General features: G+C 41.3%; 2 protein-coding genes across 3 annotated transcripts in view; both read right to left on the reverse strand.

Annotated features, from left to right (window-relative positions):
- The window catches only part of LOC129811116 (afadin- and alpha-actinin-binding protein-like), a 41,791-nt gene extending 28,933 nt beyond the window's left edge, over window positions 1-12,858 (reverse strand). For both annotated transcript variants that reach the window (XM_055862309.1, XM_055862308.1), the window contains exons 1-2: window positions 12,773-12,858; window positions 1,886-2,024 (exon numbers count right to left, since the gene is read on the reverse strand). In XM_055862309.1, coding sequence (XP_055718284.1) covers window positions 1,886-1,904 — 19 coding nt within the window. In that variant the 5' untranslated portion in view covers window positions 1,905-2,024; window positions 12,773-12,858. The remainder of the gene's footprint in view (window positions 1-1,885; window positions 2,025-12,772) is intronic.
- A 955-nt stretch (window positions 12,859-13,813) lies between these two features.
- The window catches only part of LOC129869347 (atrial natriuretic peptide receptor 2-like), a 29,375-nt gene continuing 23,442 nt past the window's right edge, over window positions 13,814-19,746 (reverse strand). Inside the window, exons 17-23 of the mRNA XM_055943679.1 lie at window positions 19,023-19,116; window positions 17,629-17,716; window positions 17,236-17,375; window positions 16,910-17,062; window positions 16,059-16,157; window positions 15,402-15,493; window positions 13,814-14,538 (exon numbers count right to left, since the gene is read on the reverse strand). Coding sequence (XP_055799654.1) covers window positions 14,428-14,538; window positions 15,402-15,493; window positions 16,059-16,157; window positions 16,910-17,062; window positions 17,236-17,375; window positions 17,629-17,716; window positions 19,023-19,116 — 777 coding nt within the window. The 3' untranslated portion in view covers window positions 13,814-14,427. The remainder of the gene's footprint in view (window positions 14,539-15,401; window positions 15,494-16,058; window positions 16,158-16,909; window positions 17,063-17,235; window positions 17,376-17,628; window positions 17,717-19,022; window positions 19,117-19,746) is intronic.

Raw genomic sequence — 19,746 nt, forward strand, 5'->3', positions numbered from 1 at the left:
CTGCCTCCTTGAATCCAACGTAGACACCGGTGAGTGAGGGGTACTTGTTGCAGATGATTCTGACGATGCAACTGAGTAACACTCGTCTCTGGCCAACGCCAAGTCATTTGCCTTTCAATCCCCATTCCAAGACCACAAGTCTATATTGCCTATAAAATGAATAAATATAAATATCTGTGCGAAAGCAGAATAACACTAGGTAGGCCTACTGATGAGCATTTGGTTGAGGGATGACATTTGACGCAGCCTATGAATACTGTAATGCTAGGAAGTCTATTTATCACTTAAAAACTACCGGTACTTACTTTATTGACAGGTGGCCATTTGGTCCCTCTGGCCGAGGTCTCTTCTTCCAGCTTATTTTTCGCACATGGAAAAATGTTTCTACAACTGCCGGGTTAATGACGGCTGGAAAGTTATTGTCACTGGTTACACAGAGTAGGGTGGGCTTGCGGGTCAACGTTGTCTCCTCACCAGACACATAGATTTTCCAAGGGTGGCATAAGTAGGTCCAAATCTAGGCAGCAAAGACACTAGTTCTCAGTGGGCATCGCTTGGCATTGCCCTCAGGTACACCACCAGTCCCCAGATGTCCTGAGTCGGGCCTCGGATGCTTGATGAATACCAGCCTGAGCCTCTGCCTGCTCTGTCTCTCTCCTTTCTCGGTCATCCTCCATCTGTTGAAGCTCCTTGTCTGTGTATTCCGGTTCAAAGAAATAAGGTTCACCTGCAAATTCGATTTCATCCTCGTATTCATAGTCAGAAATGTTCGTGAGTGCTTTGCCGTTTGTAAAATTACGTATTCTGGTGTTTTTTAAGCCTTTGTTCATGTTTTTGGATGCCCTGGAACTCCAGAATGAGTTTGAGGAAGTCAATTGCTGATAGGGTAAGTTTCAGGACCCTTCTTTAACATACATTAAAAAATACAGATTAAAGCCCTAAATAGTAAAATTCTCCTTCAAAATGGTTAAAACACCCAATAGGCTACAGTATAAAAACTGAGTGAAAATCCAGGTCTATTAGAAACACTTGAATTCCAACCTTATTGTCAGTCTAATTTTGAATCATTAGCATGAAATACATAGAAAATTCTGGGAACAGAAAACGACATTGAGTACTACAGTATGAGTCATAAAACCCGGAAATTGTTCCAATAGTTTTATCACTATTACATTTTTCCATCTGGGATTTTAGAACTACTTCATGTAGGCTTACCCTGGCGCGACACTTTGATAACCGCAAAAATCTCTCTCGGACAAGGTAACTTATCAATGATTAGCATTGCACATTTTTTGGAGTAAATTGAGGTGAATATATTGATAAAACTCACATTGTCCGAGAGAGAATTACACAAATTACAAAACGTTGCGCCAAGGTAAGCCTGCACCAAACACACAATAAAAAAAAATCTGCTTTATTGCAATGTGAAAAATGTAATGCAAAAACAAACACTAGAACCATTTCGGTGGTTTTATGGGTATTATGGACGCGTCTACTGTGGTGGACTATTGGGAAGCAAAATAGTATGCATAAGTAGTATAATATCTTCGCGATAACAGAAAGGCAATGAGGCATTCCTTTTACGAGTGAGTTTTGGAATTGAGGTTACTATGGGCACACAACCTTAAAATAGCATTAATCTGCTATTTCTGTCAATTTAATCTTCTCCTTTACACATGAGGCTTTACTTTATGTAGAGCACCAGAAAAATGAGACAGTAGCAGCCTAGCTACTCATCACTGCATCTTTAACTAAGTAGGCTAGCTCTATACTACTAGTGGAGTGACGAATGGAGAATCATAATCAAACTAAACAAAAGCTGAAAAACTGCATCACACTTTCAATGAAAACCACAAGCGGTACATAAGGTCAATGCAATACTCACCAAGTGAAGATTCTGGCATCGCTGCAGTCCTCCAGACTCCCTCAGGGCAGCACTGCTTCAGAACACACCGAATGTGTCTGGGTCATCCGCTACCTCCCAGGATACATGCAGCTCACGAAGTGGCCTACGCAGACGGCTCCTGAAATAGAGGGGCAGATAATAGATTAGCAGTGCACATTCAACAAGTGGACACGGGATTACTAGGGACGACGGACGTCTACAAGGAGGGATGGAAACATGCAATAGCCTAAAGAACAGGAGAGTGTGGGGAGCTTATTAGGAAGGGACAAAGCCAAATCCTTTATCTAAGCAGGCACCAGTTCTACAGCAACACAGGCCGGGATTCATATCGTCATTGTAAGATTCCAAAGGTCGAATTGCAGTTTAAGGCACTGACGGTGTTAGCACATCAAATAGACCTACATATTAGTATTCTATATTAGCATGTTATAGCATACGATTTGTACAACTACAAATGTGGTCGAGGAAAGAAGGAACCACCAAGTCAGAGCAAAGAAACTGGGCAATACACAATTTTACCAATGAAGTTAAGCTATTAACAAATGGAATAGCTACATACCATCTCCTCATACTCTTATCACCAGCCTAATCCAAGAGACATAATATGGTATTTTATCTGCGGAAACAGACAGTCCCTGGTGCAATTCACACAACCCATGGCTTGTAGGCTACCCTTTCAAAAACAGCTGACCAGACAAGCACTGAGGAAAATTAATAATTGTAGGGTTAGCCTAGGGCTATAAAATGTAGGCTTTGTTAAATCTGAAAAGGGTCAACAAAATGAAATTGAAGTAAACAAAATCACAAAAACAAAACAAAAAATACAATTTTAAGAAGTGGGAAAAGAATTAATGCATGTTGGGTTTGTTTCGATCCTTTATATTGCTTTACCACCCAAACCATTCAGGACCTTCTGGTGACACTTAATCTAATTGAATCTACTGGACAGATGGTGAACCTACCAAGCTTATTTAGGCTAGTCAGACACTTAATAAACTAATCCTGCCCACTGGGCACAGACGTCAGTTCAATGTCTAGTTTTGATGTACAATTGGTTGAGTTGGCAACTAACGTGGATTCAACGCGAAATCAAAAAAAAATAAATGTAACGTCATTGGATTTAGGCCTAGGTTAAAAGTTGGGTGAAAAAAAAGTCTAAATGTCCTTACGTTGATGACTTCTTGCAAATCCAATTCATTTTTCAACGTTGATTCAACGTCGTCACAGATTTTGGGGTTTGAAATGACGTGGAAACACAGTTGAATCAATCCGCTTTTGCCCTGTGGGTTAGGTATAACTGCACAGCCTGATTCCTTCCATCTGATTTGAGTTATCCCACTGGGCACAAACTGGTTGAATTAATGTTGTTTCAAAGTCATTTGTCACTGTATTGTGATGTGGAATCTACGTGGAAAATACATTGGATTTGCCAAGTCATTCACATAAACGGTTGTTGAGGGGGAAATTTTAATTATTATTTCATCATGGTAACCAATTTTTCACAGACAAACCTTGTATACAATATGTTGGATTCATAACTTTGAAACAATGTCAGATCTTAAACTTTACATCCACTTTCAGAAAAAATAAATAGGCTGGGCAGAATCTCCTACTGAAGACATGATCTATTTACGGCTATCAATTTGGTCTCCTATCCAAGGTTTTAACCAAGCCCTACTTACCTTTGATACAGTTGAAGTCAGAAGTTTACATACACTTAGGTTGGAGTCATTAAAACTCGTTTTTCAACCACTCCACAAATTTCTTGTTAACAAACTATAGTTTTGGCAAGTCGGTTAGGACATCTACTTTGTGCATGACAAGTAATTTTCCCAACAATTGTTTACAGACAGATTATTTCACGTATTATTCACTGTATCACAATTCCAGTGGGTCAGAAGTTTACATACACTAAGTTGACTGTGCCTTTAAAACAGCTTGGAAAATTCCAGAAAATGATGTCATGGCTTTAGAAGCTTCTGATAGGCTAATTGACATCATTTGAGTCAATTGGAGGTGTACCTGTGGATGTATTTCAAGGCCTACCTTCAAATCCTTCGCTTGACATCATGGGAAAATCAAAAGAAATCAGCCAAGACCTTTTTTTGTAGACCTCCACAAGTCTGGTTCATCCTTGGGAGCAAATTCCAAAACACCTGAAGGTACCATGTTCATCTGTACAAACAATAGTACGCAAGAATAAACACCACGTGACCACGCAGCCGTCATACCGCACAGGAAGGAGACGCGTTCTGTCTCCTAGAGATGAACATGCTTTGGTGCGAAAAGTGCAAATCAATCCCAGAACAACAGCAAAGAACCTTGTGAAGATGCTGCAGGAAACAGGTACAAAGTGTCTATATCGACATAACCTGAATGACCGCTCAGCAAGGAAGAAGCCACTGCTCCAAAACCGCATAAAAAAGCCAGACTACGGTTTGCAACTGCACATGGGGACAAAGATCGGGCTTTTTGGAGAAATGTCTTCTGGTCTGATGAAACAAAGGTATAATGACCATTGTTATGCTTGGAGGAAAAAGGGGGATGTTTGCAAGCCAAAGAACACCATCCCAACCGTGAAGCACGGGGGGTGGTAGCATCATGTTTTGGGGATGCTTTGCTGCAGGAGGGACTGGTGCACTTCACAAAATAGATGGCATCATGAGAGAGGAAAATTATGTGGATATATTAAAGCAACATCTCAAGACATCAGTCAGGGAGTTAAAGCTTGGTCGCAAATGGGTCTTCCAAATGGACAATGACCCCAAGCATACTTCCAAAGTTGTGGCAAAACGGCTTAAGGACAACAAAGTCAGGGTATTGGAGTGGCCATCACAAAGCCCTGACCTAAATCCTATAGAAAATGTGGGCAGAACTGAAAAAGTGTGTGCGAGCAAGGAGGCCTGCAAACCTGACTCAGTTACACCAGTTACACAGTCAGGAGGAATGGGCCAAAATTCACCCAACTTATTGTGGGAAGCTTGTTGAAGGCTACCCGAAATGTTTGACCCAAGTTAAACAATTTAAAGGCAATGCTACCAAATACTAATTGAGTATGTAAACTTCTGACCCACTGGGAATGTGATGAAATAAATAAAAGCTGAAATAAATCACTCTCTCTACTACTATTCTTACATTTCACATTCTTAAAGTAAAGTGGTGATCCTAACTGACCTGAGACAGGGAATCTTTACTTGGATTAAATGTCAGGAATTGTGAAAAACTCCGTTTTTGGCTAAGGTTTATGTAAACTTCCGACTTCAACTGAATATAACAAGGGAACAACATTCCCACCTCTTTCATTGTCAATAATACATTTTTGCTCATATCCTTGATGAAGAATGTTAATAAACTCACTGGTTTGAGACCACAAAATCAGCTAAAATAGTGCTGCTAATAGCTCTATATTGAAAATACTGTGATTGAAGATAACATTTTCAGAGAGTAAATTCTTAATTAGGTATTACACACTTTCTACTTGGTTTAAGTCATTTGAGTTCAGACTGGTGTATTTCTTCGTACATTTTTTTTTTTACTCAGACACCCATGACCCACTCAAAACCTCCCGCAACCCACATTTTGGTCACGACCCACCAGTTGAGAATCACTGTTCAAGAGAATATGGTTGTATCTCCCTGATCTGAAGTGAATGCACACTGTAAACTGTGCAAAGTGTTTCTGCCTTGAGCGGCAACACTGCCCGGCTATGCGCATGCACGTGAAGACCTGAGTGACCAATATAAAAGTTTGTTTAAATTTACTTCTTACTTTACAAGGACAAAGTCTATTGAAATGAGACTTTGTCCTTGTGTTCCTTGGCTATTTACATTGTTTTGTTCATAAACTAGGCTGTTTTCAATGTTTGAGTTTCAACTGATAGGAAAGAGAAGCAATGCCAATACTAGTCAGACTCCATCTCACAGGCACAAACATGACTCGAGTTGCATTACCACAGTAACCTCGTAAACATTTTTGTCTCATCTGTGATATTTTGGTTAAGAGACTCCGGCCTCAAAAAATGTATTTAAACAATGTGCCATATTACTTCTTACTAGTAATACATTTACTGTTTAGAAACATTACAAAGCATGTTCATCCATGTTTTTGTTGGTGCAATTTTAGCAGAAGAAAATATTTTGTCTGGTAAAAATTCTGAGCTGCTGCTAGATTTTTAACCTTTTCACAAGTACCAACAAACAGGTGTGATCATTCTACAGTGGCCAGACTGTTTTTTCACAGAAACATTTCGCACAAACACAGTCCTCGCAAAGTTATGTCCAGAATATGACCAGTTTATTTTTGAATGCAATGTTCAGACATAAGAGACGCCCTTGCTGTCTCTGCCTGGCCGGTTTCCCTCTCTCCATTGGGATTCTCTGCCTCTAACCCTATTACTGGGGCTGAGTCACTGGCTTACTGGTGCTCTTTCATGCCGTCCCTAGGAGGGGTGCGTCACTTGAGTGGGTTGAGTCACTGACGTGATCTTCCTGTCTGGGTTGGCGCCCCCCCTTGGGTTGTGCCGTGGCGGAGATCTTTGTGGGCTATACTCGGCCTTGTCTCAGGATGGTAAGTTGGTGGTTGAAGTTATCCCTCTAGTGGTGTGGGGGCTGTGCTTTGGCAAAGTGGGTGGGGTTATATCCTGCCTGTTTGGCCCTGTCCGGGGGTATCATCAGATGGGGCCACAGTGTCTCCTGACCCCTCCTGTCTCAGCCTCCAGTATTTATGCTGCAGTAGTTTGTGTGTCGGGGGGCTAGGGTCAGTTTGTTATATCTGGAGTACTTCTCCTGTCTTATCCGGTGTCCTGTGTGAATTTAAGAATGCTCTCTCTAATTCTCTCTTTCTTTCTCTCTCTCGGAGGACCTGAGCCCTAGGACCATGCCTCAGGACTACATGGCATGATGACCCCTTGCTGTCCCCAGTCCACCTGGCCGTGCTGCTGCTCCAGTTTCAACTGTTCTGCCTGCGGCTATGGAAACCTGACCTGTTCACCGGATGTGCTACCTGTCCCAGACCTGCTGTTTTCAACTCTCTAGAGAGACAGCAGGAGCGGTAGAGATACTCTTAATGATCGGCTATGAAAAGCCAACTGACATTTACTCCTGAGGTGCTGACTTGCTGCACCCTCGACAACTACTGTGATTATTATTATTTGACCATGCTGGTCATTTATGAACATTTGAACATCTTGGCCATGTTCTGTTATAATCTCCACCCGGCACAGCCAGAAGAGAACTGGCCACCCCTCATAGCCTGGTTCCTCACTAGGTTTCTTCCTAGGTTTTGGCCTTTCTAGGGAGTTTTTCCTAGCCACCGTGTTTCTACACCTGCATTACTTGCTGTTTGGGGTTTTAGGCTGGGTTTCTGTACAGCACTTTGAGATATGAGCTGATGTAAGAAGGGCTATATAAATACATTTGATTTGATAACACAATCATCCAAACCGGAAAATTTAGGCTGCATTTGTCCTAGTGCTAACTGAGGAAAGATTGACGTAACACAAGCGGTCATATTTTTATAACTCTCAGCTGACAGAAACTACAATATGAATTAGCTAACAGCAATTACTATTTATAATTAATCACATCATGGGTGAGCTCAACATTGATCTAAATAATTGAGTAAATTTTTTTCTAGAAATTAAAAGTAATCCGATGATGGGTAGTTTGTGCACGCCAGCATGTTTTTTTCCCCCCGCATCAACCAAAGATCATAAGAGGAGACAAGATGAGTTTGGTCTGTTTATAGTATGCATGTTGAAGGGGGTGTGTCGTCTAAGATCATTTACTTCCTTTCATTCACTTCCAGAAGATTACCCGAAAGATGAGTGAACCATTCCTTCACCTCATTATAACCTCTTTGGTCTGACAGATTACGTGACACCCAGAATGCATCGTATAATGTCAACAAACATGGCGCCACACACGGCTGGCAAATAGCTTAGCATTAGCTAATTATAATCAGTACAAACTTCAAAAAATTATTTTACACACTTGTCCATTACAATCTATGCAATAATCAGAATGCATTATTTGTCACCAGTACTGTAAACATGTGAATAAAACTGTAAATACATTATGCGCCTACAGTAGAAACGACAACACGATATACAGAAAATAAGGAACTTACTTTGATAGGAATGCACACGTCAAAAATTATTATTTGTAAGGAAAACAACAAGGAAGGCAAAGCGAGACCCAGCAAGAAAATGTTCAAATTCTTCCAAGACCGCGCAAATATCTGCATATTTGATCTGCGAAAACATTAGCGAAGTACGTGGGCTCTTCTCAAAGAGAGACCTTTGTCCAGCTCAGTAAAGCCTTAAACATAAATTGTCCGCAATGCAGAAATTGGCTACTTCTATATGAATTAATGAGGGGGAACACACCTCAATTCAAACTGTTGTTAGAAAATACAACTTGTTAGAAATTAATTTGAAATTGACAAGTTGAAACATAGCCTATATATAATTAGCAGGCAGCACGTGTTAACTGTCCTGTTGCTCAATAATCACATTTTGGAACAGTGGAACAGTGAGTGCATTCTGACATCACGTGCATAAAACAACTCACGCTGGGGCGACTGTTAGAGATATTTAACTCACGTATGAAAAGGTTAAATCTACCTGCCACAGTGGCTGGTGAACCAGAAAGTACATTTTAGGCCCTGGCGGTTAGCAAGTTGTGGCGCTCAAAAAGGTCAAGACGACCATTTTTCAGTGACTGAAGAGGGAGGGTGAAGCAGAGAAAGTGAAGGCTGGGGAACACACGTTCTTTAATGTATATTGTTGTGCTATATTGTTTAACCGGGCAGCTGGTGGTGGAATGTAATGTCTCTAACTTTAAAAAAATTCAGTAACCAACAATATTGTTCTCTCTTAGATATATTGTACACGTTAGCATGTTCAATTAATGAATAATAATTCATAATGTAATGGATGTTTGTTTTCATTAAGATGTGTCACTACAGTCCCTGGTTCGAATCCATGCTGTATCACATCCGGCCGTGATTGGGAGTCCCATAGGGCGGCGCACAATTGGCCCAGCGTCGTCCGGGTTTGGTCGGGGTAGTCCGCCATTGTAAATAAGAATTTGTTCTTAACTGACTTGCCTCGTCAAATAAAAGGTTACACACACACCAAAAAGTTATTTTGTTGGCATTTAGATATGTCCCCATTACCAGTAAAAAATTATCAAAACCTTTTTCTTTCACTTACTTGCTGTGCAGTCTCGTTGTTCATTTGTTCAGTCGTTTCATTCTCAACCAGGATTTCTATGGAACACTGTTTGGGTCTTTGCATGTCAAAAAAGATATACGTCAAATAACAGTATTTGACGTGCCAAATAAGCTTGTTGACCAATCATTGAAGAGCTCATGCTAAACGAGGTTGGAATGTTGTTATATAAAATCACCAAAAGACAAAAATCTGATGAAATCACACTGGATATATTATACTTTAGAATTGCATTGGGAGCATACTTATTTCACAGTACAGCCTTAGCTATGGATTGTGGATCAATGACATGGGGTATCAGTCTACTCAGTGACACCCAGAGAACATTAGCATCGTAGCTCTTATTGCGGAAATCTGAGACAACTGAATTGAGCCACATTTATTGTCAACCTATGTGTATTGAACACTATTCCTGAGAAAAAAACAATACTGTGTGGATGTTTTGGAGTCTGATAATTGATTGGGTATTGTCTGATGAGTCTGATAATATATTGGGTATTGAGTAGACTGTTACCCCATTTCATTGATCCCCAATCCTTAGGTAAAGCTGTACAGTGCAATATGAATGTCAATACACACAATAGGCTGACTGGGGAGGTGGTTTCACACAGTCACCGTCCCGCGATTAGTGCTACAACGCTAACATTTCAAATCAAATCAAAGTTTAATTGTCACGTGCTCCAAATACAACAGGTGAACCTTACAGTGAAATGCTTACTTACAGGCTCCAACCAACAGTGCAAAAAATGTATTTGGTGAACAATTGGTAGGTAAAGAAATAAAACAGTAAAATGAGAGGCTATATACAGTAGCGAGGCTGGCTATAAAAGTAGCGAGGCTACATACAGACACCGGTTAGTCAGGCTGATTGAGGTAGTATGTACATGTAGATATGGTTAAAGTGACTATGCATATATGATGAACAGAGAGTAGCAGTAGCGTAAGAGGGGTTGGCGGGTGGTGGGTGGGACACAATGCAGATAGCCAATGTGCGGGAGCACTCGACCAGTCGCAAGCACAGTTTGCGTAAACTCTTTACAGTTGTGTTCAGTGGGTGTCTCCTAGTAGACCCCCATTTAATTGCTTCACATTCCAACCTTGTTTAACATTATCTAGTCTAAATATGGCATGATTCCACCAATTGTAACCTTCTGCATCACTTTCAAATAGGTACTTTTATTTTGAAGGCAAACCACAAATTCCACTATTGTGCCTAATCCTTATTGTGGCTAGCTTCACAACACATAACCCGGTCAGGTCGAGCCTCACTAGCCAGATGAAGCTAGCTGGCTGCTTATAACATTATCTTTGGGCAACAGGGTTAAGTAGCTTGCTAGCTATTTATTTTCAAAAACTGAAGTTCAATTTCAATAGGTGAACAACAAGTGGCTACCTAGCTAATACTTACTCACAAGGATTTCTAAATCATTGCTAAGAATAGTGAAAATGACTGCAGTTCTACTGGTCATTGTTTTCAGGCTGGTTATACTGGTGCCAGCTAGGTACCAAGCTAAAGCTAGTTAGCTACGCCAGAAGTTGCAGTTGAACAAATAATGCTTTATTACCAACGCGGTATTGTAAACACATCGTTCGTGGCTGGTGCTTGCAGACTTTTTTGTACAGCTTTGACACTGATTGTAGTGATTGTAGTGGAGACACTTGGCTGGCATGTGCAAATTCAGAACACACAACATTCTATAATAGAACTGTGTTATTTGACGTGTCAAATAGTGTTGACAAGCCAAGACCCAAACGGCGTTCCATAGTATATCGTGAAGCTAATAGCAGTGGCGCTATAACTGTGTAACTCCGGTAGGGCAACATCTGAACAATAGCGCACTTGGTAACGATAGTGTGTACCGGTGCTCGACCAGTCGCTAAAGCCAACATCATCCACGACAGAGAATGGCTGATTCTCAAGGGCAATGAATTCCATTGTCTTGGCGTTAATGGAGTTCGCCTTTGAGTTGTCTCGCTGAAATGTTCTTACTCTTTCAAATGACTGCTCGACTTGTTGACTGCTCGATCCACACAGCAGACATTGTGGGCTGGGTTAGGAATGCTGTGTTGAATATGTAGCGCACAATTTTACGTGGCGTCATTACTTCGTGTACCTGCGTTATATAGGTATGCACGTCAGCTTTGATATCGGCTTTAAACTAGACATCGGGTAGATACCGGCGTTGGCATTTTTAGCTAATATCGTCTGATTCCAATATGTTCACCGATATATCGTGCATCCCTAGCTATTAGGCCTAGATTAAGTACAGTGATAAAACATTCAATTGTTGTATAAATACAACATAACTGACATTGTATTCCCATTTGAACTTTGTTGTATCTTTAAAAAAAAAAAATGGTTGAAAGTGCAGTGATAACACATTTAGATGACAACTAAATCAACAATCTGACATTGTTTTTCCATTGGAATTTGATTGTGCTTTTAGATTGTTTAAAGTATAGTGATAACACACTGGGAATTCAACAAACGTTATGCAGTCTTTATGAGTGTGAATAAAGGTTGAAATCAATATTACACAAATGTCCACGTTGAAATGACGTGCCAGGTTGAATGTGTGATTAGAAATCCCCTTCCAATACCAGATTAAGTTCATGATAGTCTCACTCAATCATCGAGTTTGAAACAGACTGGATAATGTTCGAGCCAGACTAAAAAAAAGTGGGACCAGTTGGTGAATGGTGGAAGGCTCGAGCTCCCCGAGAACTTGTTATTGATAGACTGTTTAGGGATAACTTAGCCCATTATTGGACTAAAGGAGCCTAAAGTTACTCCTTAGTCCATGGACCTTACATGTTCTGTTCAAAGAGCGAATTGGCCCTGGAAGCCAAATACTCTATCTAAACGTGAATCGAGTCTCAATTGCCGTACGGTCCTAGAAACAAATCACTTTACTTTCCTATCACATCAAAATCTTTTTTTCTTAAAGAAGCTAAATACACACGTACGATACACTGTTTTAACACAGTTGCAGCCAGCAGAATTTTTCAGTGACAACACGTTTGTGTCATTAACACAAGTAGTCCACTTTCTTCCGTCTGTTCTCCTAAAGAAGCGCTGAAATATGGCCACGTGGGAACCTTAACTCTATAAAAGTTGTGTATTAATTTAACATTTTGTTGTAGGAAAATACAATTTCGCCAGTATGAAAGGTCCTTTCTCTTCCAAAACCGTACCGCAAGCGATGCGTGTATATTTAGACAGAGCGTCGCGGCTCTTAACAAAACTCCCCACCACAAGACACCTGTGCTAAACATATGGTTTAGAACGCGTCTTAACCAATCACAGATGCTTGTTTTCACCAGCCCGTTGTAGAATAATGGGCAAGGGGGTAGCTAGCAAGACAACAAGCTGGAGCACTCATATATAGCTAGTCTAACAGCGCAGTTAATATCGTTTGCCGGACAGATTTTTACGCTACAGTAGCTAGCTCGCTAACGTTTACTTGTTTGGACCAATACGAGAACGGTAAAATGCAGGCAAGCTGCTGTCAAACCAAGCACAGCAGAATTAGCATGCTAGCTACTAACACAACGCCAATATCTAGACAAAGGGATATGCGAGTGTCTCCTACATAGAACATTCTACAGATGACGTGTAATAAAACTTAACTTACGTTTTTATGTCATCATGAAGGTACCCTTGGAAAAAACGCATAACCCGCCTGACGAGCTTGCAGACTCCGGAGCTGACTAACCAAACACTTCAGCGATTGGCTACTGCGTTGCCAGGCAACCAACACCTCCTTACTCGATTGGCTGCAAACCTATAATATTTTTGACAAATTCCCAAACTACACTTTTAGCGAGCAGGACATTTGAAACATAATTTCAAAAGGTTGCAATGATGTGGCCTGCTTTTGTTCTTTCACCCAATCCTTGTGTACAATCAATGAACCATATCACAGCCCTGTTCCTGGAGAGCTACTTTCCTGTAGGTTTTTGGAGTGAAAACCTATAGGACAGTAGCTCTCCAGGAACAGGGCTGGTGTAGAAACATATTTTCCATGAACTTACTATTACAAAATATATCTGTCAACACTGCATGTGAATGGCAGGCTGCTTAAGCTAGATAAGTGTAATGCTTTTACTGAGAGTGAGGGTGCATCACCACTACTGTCTCTGCAATGTCAGTTCATCACACAGGTTCATCACACAGGCAATGTCTGTTTTTTTTGTCCTGGGTCAAGCAGACATGTAGCTGCCATCAGGATAGAAACCTTAAATGTCATGTGTCAAGTTTCAGTTGTAGTAGCATTGTATATAACACATACTTTTGCCATATATTTTGAATGGTTTATTTAAGCAATAAGTCATGAGGGGTTGTGGTATATGGCTAATATACCACGGCTAAGGGCTGTTCTTATGCACTACGCAACGCAGAGCGCCAGGAAACAGCCCTTAGCCCTGGTATATTGGCCATATACCCCAACCCCCGAGGTGCCTTATTGCTATTATAAACTGGTTACCAACGTAACTAGAGCAGCAAAAATAAACGTTTTGTCATACCTGTGGTATACGATCTGATGTACCACGGCTGTCAGCCAATCAGCATTCAGGGCTCGAACCACCCAGTTTATAATGCCAAATGATGTATTATTTGTGTTGCACCAGACGAGAAACATGTTACAAAGAAGTGAAGAAATTCAGAAGGATCACAGTTTAATTCTTATTTTGGTGTGTGGGAAATGCAACAGAAAACACTAAACCTCCCTACCAACAAAAGGCACTACATCGCAATACAGAACAATAACGTGCTTAGAGTATTTTACACATGGAATCAATTCAGGTAAAGATAATATCATAATATATTAAATGATACAACACTGTGCATTTCAATTCATCATATTGGAATATGTGGACAGTTGGACTACCTCTCTGTAATGGATTATTTTCCAGATATCCTATGGCATTTGGGGTGTGATTCTGGTGGTCATTAGACTTGTTGGTGGCAATGTTAGAGACGCAAGAAACAATCATGTGACTTGTGGTTTGAAATCCACACTGGCTAATCTAATTTTGTGCTTATTCCCTCTCCCCCATCCATCTCAATTACAATATGAGTGCACATATCAAGTATATGTCCACCGTATGGATATGAATAAATACAATAACTGCCAGAACATAAAATCACTGTACAAACTCACAATACAGCTCCAAGACTCTCAGGCAGTATAGAAATATATTTGATATCAATTGCACAATACAGCTGATAAACACAAACTGTGGTCCATATATTATGCAGACAGAGACTATGAAGGCTAGTAGTTGGCTAGTTGCTAACTGGCACAGGGACTCCTCTGAACTCGGTGGATCTGAGGAGTGGGTCCGAGGATTCTTCTCTCTTTGCTTCCAGCCACCACGTCGTCATTTCACCTTTTCCCTTTACAAACAAAGAGCAGTATCGCTGATGCAAAAGAAATGGAAGCTAAACTTGTAGGTCATACACCATTCAAAAAGCAGTATACTGTATGTCAGACAGCCTATCAAGACCAATGGATGTTGTTTTGCTTTTTCTCTCTCCTGAGAAAGGGGCTGTATTTGGGGAGCATGTGTGTGTGTCCTTGTAAATACTAAATGAGGGCCATTAGGGTTGGTAAGGGACAAGCACAAAGCAGCTGAGGCCGCTCACTAATGGAGACATGCAGTCTTTCAATGAGTATGAACGTTGGGCCCCATCCCATGGGATCCACTTGCCCCCCCCCCCCCTCTCTCTGTCCACCCTCTACTAACTCCCTCCCACCCTTCAAATCAAAGGTCTTCGTGACTGCATGAATACAAGCCCATGAGACAGAGGGGGTGAATATAATACACTTTTGTTGCTGGCAAGATTTCTACAGCAACCGCCATGGCCAAGTCAAAAAATGTCCTTTACATAGCACACTCTTAGCACACCCCTTTTTTTAACAGACAATTGCAGTTCACAGAACAGACAGATAATACTATATTGTAAATTTGCTAACTAGGAGCATTCTTAAATGAGGTCAAACTAGTAGTGTGAGAAGGTGATATGACAACACTATTGTTGGATACAGTTTGTATTTCATAGGCCGTCTTGCATATGGCCACTGTCTTTCCCAAACTACGACCATAGGAGTTGTCAAAACCATATTTTTTTGGCAAAGACAATGACCAGGAGTTGACAAGACAGCACAAACAGATCTGGGACCAGGCTAGATTTTCTCCTCATTAACCCTTTGCAACCCTTTGCGATACTAATGAGTGGGAAATGGCTGATTATCTTACCTTGACGTTTAGTGATCCTCGGCAGATCAGAGTGTAACCTCCCAGTGTGTTTAGCAGGTCAGCAGTGGCTCCACTGACCTGGATCTTCAGAGCTATGGACATAATCACACGTTGTTTTATACTAGCTGGATTATAAATGACAATCTACAAAAGGCAAATACAGTGTTAGAAAAGTAACATTGTACAACAAGTAATTCAGTACTACAAAAGTAATGTTCTGCATCCTGCCCTATCACATGAGAAATAACATATTTTCATGTAGTAGCCCAAAAGCCACTGTTTCACGTTTTAAAACCCTCTTTGTCTTTTTTGCTTGGTTCCGAGGATTATAAGAGCTCAGTGAGGAGAACGGCTCTCTCTCGTGATGTAACCCCTCTGCAGGGTGCTGAAGAGCACAGACAGAGAAAATACAGCTTGGCATAAAGGCAGAGGGGCTAAATCGGTGCCCCACCAATGGCAACCTCAGCTGCCACCCCAGCCCATGAACAATATGCTCAACCTTAGCCAGGCTGAGTGGTCTGTAGAGTCAGTTGGCCTGTTAAAGACCCTGAATCAGATAAAGAATCAGAATATTTCACTGTTACTTAGGCCTACAAACTGCACTCTCACCGAGTTTAAATTTCTATACTCAAGGGTTGTAATTTGATCTTTGAGTACCTTCGCTTGTTGATTCCATCCGCGATGCTGTGTTCACTGTATCACCGAATAAGCAATACCGTGGCATTTTGGTTCCCACGACACCAGCAACTACAGGTCCTGTGGGGATGTATTTGTATTTGATTTATTATGGATCCCCATTAGCTGCTGCCAAGGCAAAAACATTGCAATACATTCACAACAGATTTCACATCATATTAACGGTGTGCCCTCAGGCCCCTACTCTACTACCATATATCTATAACACAAAATGAATGTGCACATGTGTGTACAGTGCGTATGTTATCGTGTGTTTATATTCATGTGTCTATGTTTGTGTTGCTTAAGGTGTATTTTTATCTGTTTTGTTTATATAGTTTTACTGCATGCATGAGTTACTTGATGTGGAATAGAGTTCCATGTAGTCATGGCTCTATGTAGTACTGTGCGCCTCCCATAGTCTGTTCTGGACTTGGGGACTGTGAAGAGACCTCTAGTGGCATGTCTTGTGGGGTATGCATGGGTGTCCGAGCTTTGTGCCAATAGTTCAAACAGACAGCTCGGTGCATTCAACATGAAAATACCTCTCACAAATACAAGTAGGATTTAAACGTGGGAAAACACACATTTTGCAATGTAATCTGTTTTTACATTACAGATTGAATACATAGCACACAATAAATGTACATTCCATTAGCAAAACTGCCTAACATTTCAACAAGGGCAGACCAGATGCAATTGAGTTAGATATTTTGACCATTATTACCAATTATTACAATTATTCCACTCAAACAGTGAGACGTCACAAGGGTTGTATTCAGTAGGCACAACCGTGGGGCCCTAATGAACATAGCCCAGTTGGACTTGTTTACCTGAGTGTATGCCAGCTCGTATCCTCAACTGCGTGGTGGGTTTGTGTGGGATTTTAAAGGCATGGCAAACATTGACCAGACCCAGAGCCATGCTGGCGATCTCCCCCGCATGGTTTATGCCATTCTCATTGGGGACACCAGAGACCACCATGTCTGGAGGGGCAGACACATTTAGATCAATCTTGATAACAATGCCCAAACACACACACATGGATGGGTGGACAGACTAACTAACAGACAGAAGGATGGACAGATTGATGGAGACAGACAGAAAGTCACAAACAGATGGATGGAAGCAGAGACAGACTCTTTGCCATCATACTTACAAGCGTCTCCTATAGTCTCCACCTTGTAGACATCATAATTATCAATGATGTCATCAAACGTGGTGTAGAGCTGATTTAGAAAGTCCACCACCTGGTGAGGGGTGCTTGAGCCAGAGAGCTCTGTGAAACCCACAATGTCACTGCCAACAAGGAGAAAGAAATGTTACTCATCTCTAAATCTTTAACTTGAAAAGGTAGACAGTGGCAGCTGGGAGGGAATCTGGACAGAACTCTCTTAACGCATAAATAACAACTGAATTCAACACCTCCATAGGACACAACACATGAATTAATGTGGATGCACCACAATGTCTTAATGACTAGAGCCAAGAGTTGTTCCAGGTCACGTGACCTGATTAGGAAAAAACTCTTGGCCCTACAAATGACACCTGCCTGAAGTAGACTGTGGCGTTGGAGTAGCTCTGAGCCTCTGCTGTGCGACCCTGACGAAGGTCGTCGGCCACCGGCTTTGGTAACATACCTGGTGGCAAGAAGTAAATTTAGATTCAAAACATTGCACTGCCTTTCAAACGGTTTCATTCAGGAATTTTGTTGAATGTAGATATGCTGGTCACTGGTGTAACCAATGGCTTTGTATTCAAACAACTCTTTCTCTTCAAAACAGAAAGACAGTATATAGCAATGTATTTTGGGAGCATTTATGTTGTCATTGTGGTACATTCTACTTCTTTACCACTAGATGACAGTGGAGGCAACACCACACATAATACACTATATGACCAAGAGTATGTGGACGCCTGCTCGTCAAACATCTCATTGCAAAATCAGGGGCATTAATATGGAGTTGCTTTTGAGCTATAAAAGCCTCCACTCTTCTGGGAAGGCCTTCCACTAGATGTTGTAGCATTGCTGCAGGGACTTGCTTCCATTCAGCCTAGAGCATTAGTGAGGTCAGGCACTGATGTTGGGCGATTAGGTCTGTCTCTCAGTCGGTGTCCCAATTCATCCCAAAGGTGTTCGATGGGGTTGAAGTCAGGACTGTGCAGAGCAGACAATTTCTTACACACTGATCTCGACAAACCATTTCTGTATGGACCTCGCTTTGTGTATTGTCATGCTAGCCCGAACCATGAAAAACAGCCCCAGACCAATATTCCTCATCCACCAAACTTTACAGTTGGCACTATGCATTGGGGCAGGTAGCGTTCTCCTGCCATCCGCCAAACCCAGATTTGTTTGTCAGACTGCCAGATGGTGGAGCGTGATTCATCACTTCAGAGAACGGGTTTCCTCTGCTCGAGAGTCCAATGGCGGTGAACTTTACACCACTCCAGCTGATGCTTGGCATGGTGCTGTAGTTGCATCCAGAGGCAATTTGGTACTCGACCGCAACCGAGGACAGACGATTTTTACGCGCTACGCACTTCAGCACTCAGCGGTCCCGCTCTGTGAGATTGTGTGGTCTACCACTATGAGTCTGAGCTGTTGTTTGTCCTAGAAGTTTCTACTTCACAATACCAGCACTTACAGTTGACCGGGGCAGCTCTAGCAGTGCAGAAATTTGACCAACTGACTTGTTGGAAAGGTAGCATCCTATGATGGTGCCACTTTGAAAATCACTGAGCTCTTCAGTAAGGCCATTCTACTGTCAATGTTTGTCTATGTAGATTGCATGGCTGTATGCTCAATTCTATACACCCTTTAGCAACAGGTGTGTCTAAAATAGCCGAATCCACTAATTCGAAGGGTCGAAGCGTGTCCACATACTTTTGTGTATATGGTGTAAGTAGCCATATCGTGAACCATTTGTGGTTTCATGTACTTACTGTATAGCAAACAGTCTGTCTTTTGTTTCTCCTGGAGAAGATCCTGTGTTCTCTCCGCTACAATGGCCTCTAAATGCTTACTGTACTTTTCCATCTAGAATTGTAACAGACATCATGTTATGCAGTGTACCTACAAGAAAATATACTGTACGTTGACAATTATGAAAGCAGTTCCAGAGATCCATGCACAACAGATATCTCCATTTTGATCTAAAGTCCAAATGATTTCATATTACAGATTTGTGATATTCATTACATTAATTGCGATAAACATAATAATCAGTCTGCTGATTTTCTTTCTCCAAATATATAACATTTTGATTTAAAGGTTCAGTAAGGGCTCTATTCAATCTGTATGGCGGAAGTTCAGCATTACAGCGTGATATAAATGTAAAGGAAATGTTTCCACGTTAACGGAGACTGCATTCACGGTAAATGCTGCATAAATCGGCGGCTCAATCTGAAATGACCTTAACATTTCTATCACACAATCTGTAACGCTTCAGCAATGCAGATTGACTAGAGCCATAAATTAGAATTTTGTCCACAAATGTACCAAAGTTTCTGTTATATGTTTATACAACAGGTAGGTCTAATCCTGAATGCTGGTGAAAAGCGCATTCCAGACAGTGTCTATTCCGCAAGTTACCACCGACTAAATCTATGACGTTAAAATGCCTATTTACTCTGTTCCATCTGACTGCGCAATCCAGTCTCATCATCC

Source organism: Salvelinus fontinalis, chromosome 14 (genome assembly GCF_029448725.1).
Source record: "Salvelinus fontinalis isolate EN_2023a chromosome 14, ASM2944872v1, whole genome shotgun sequence".
NCBI lineage: Eukaryota > Metazoa > Chordata > Actinopteri > Salmoniformes > Salmonidae > Salvelinus > Salvelinus fontinalis.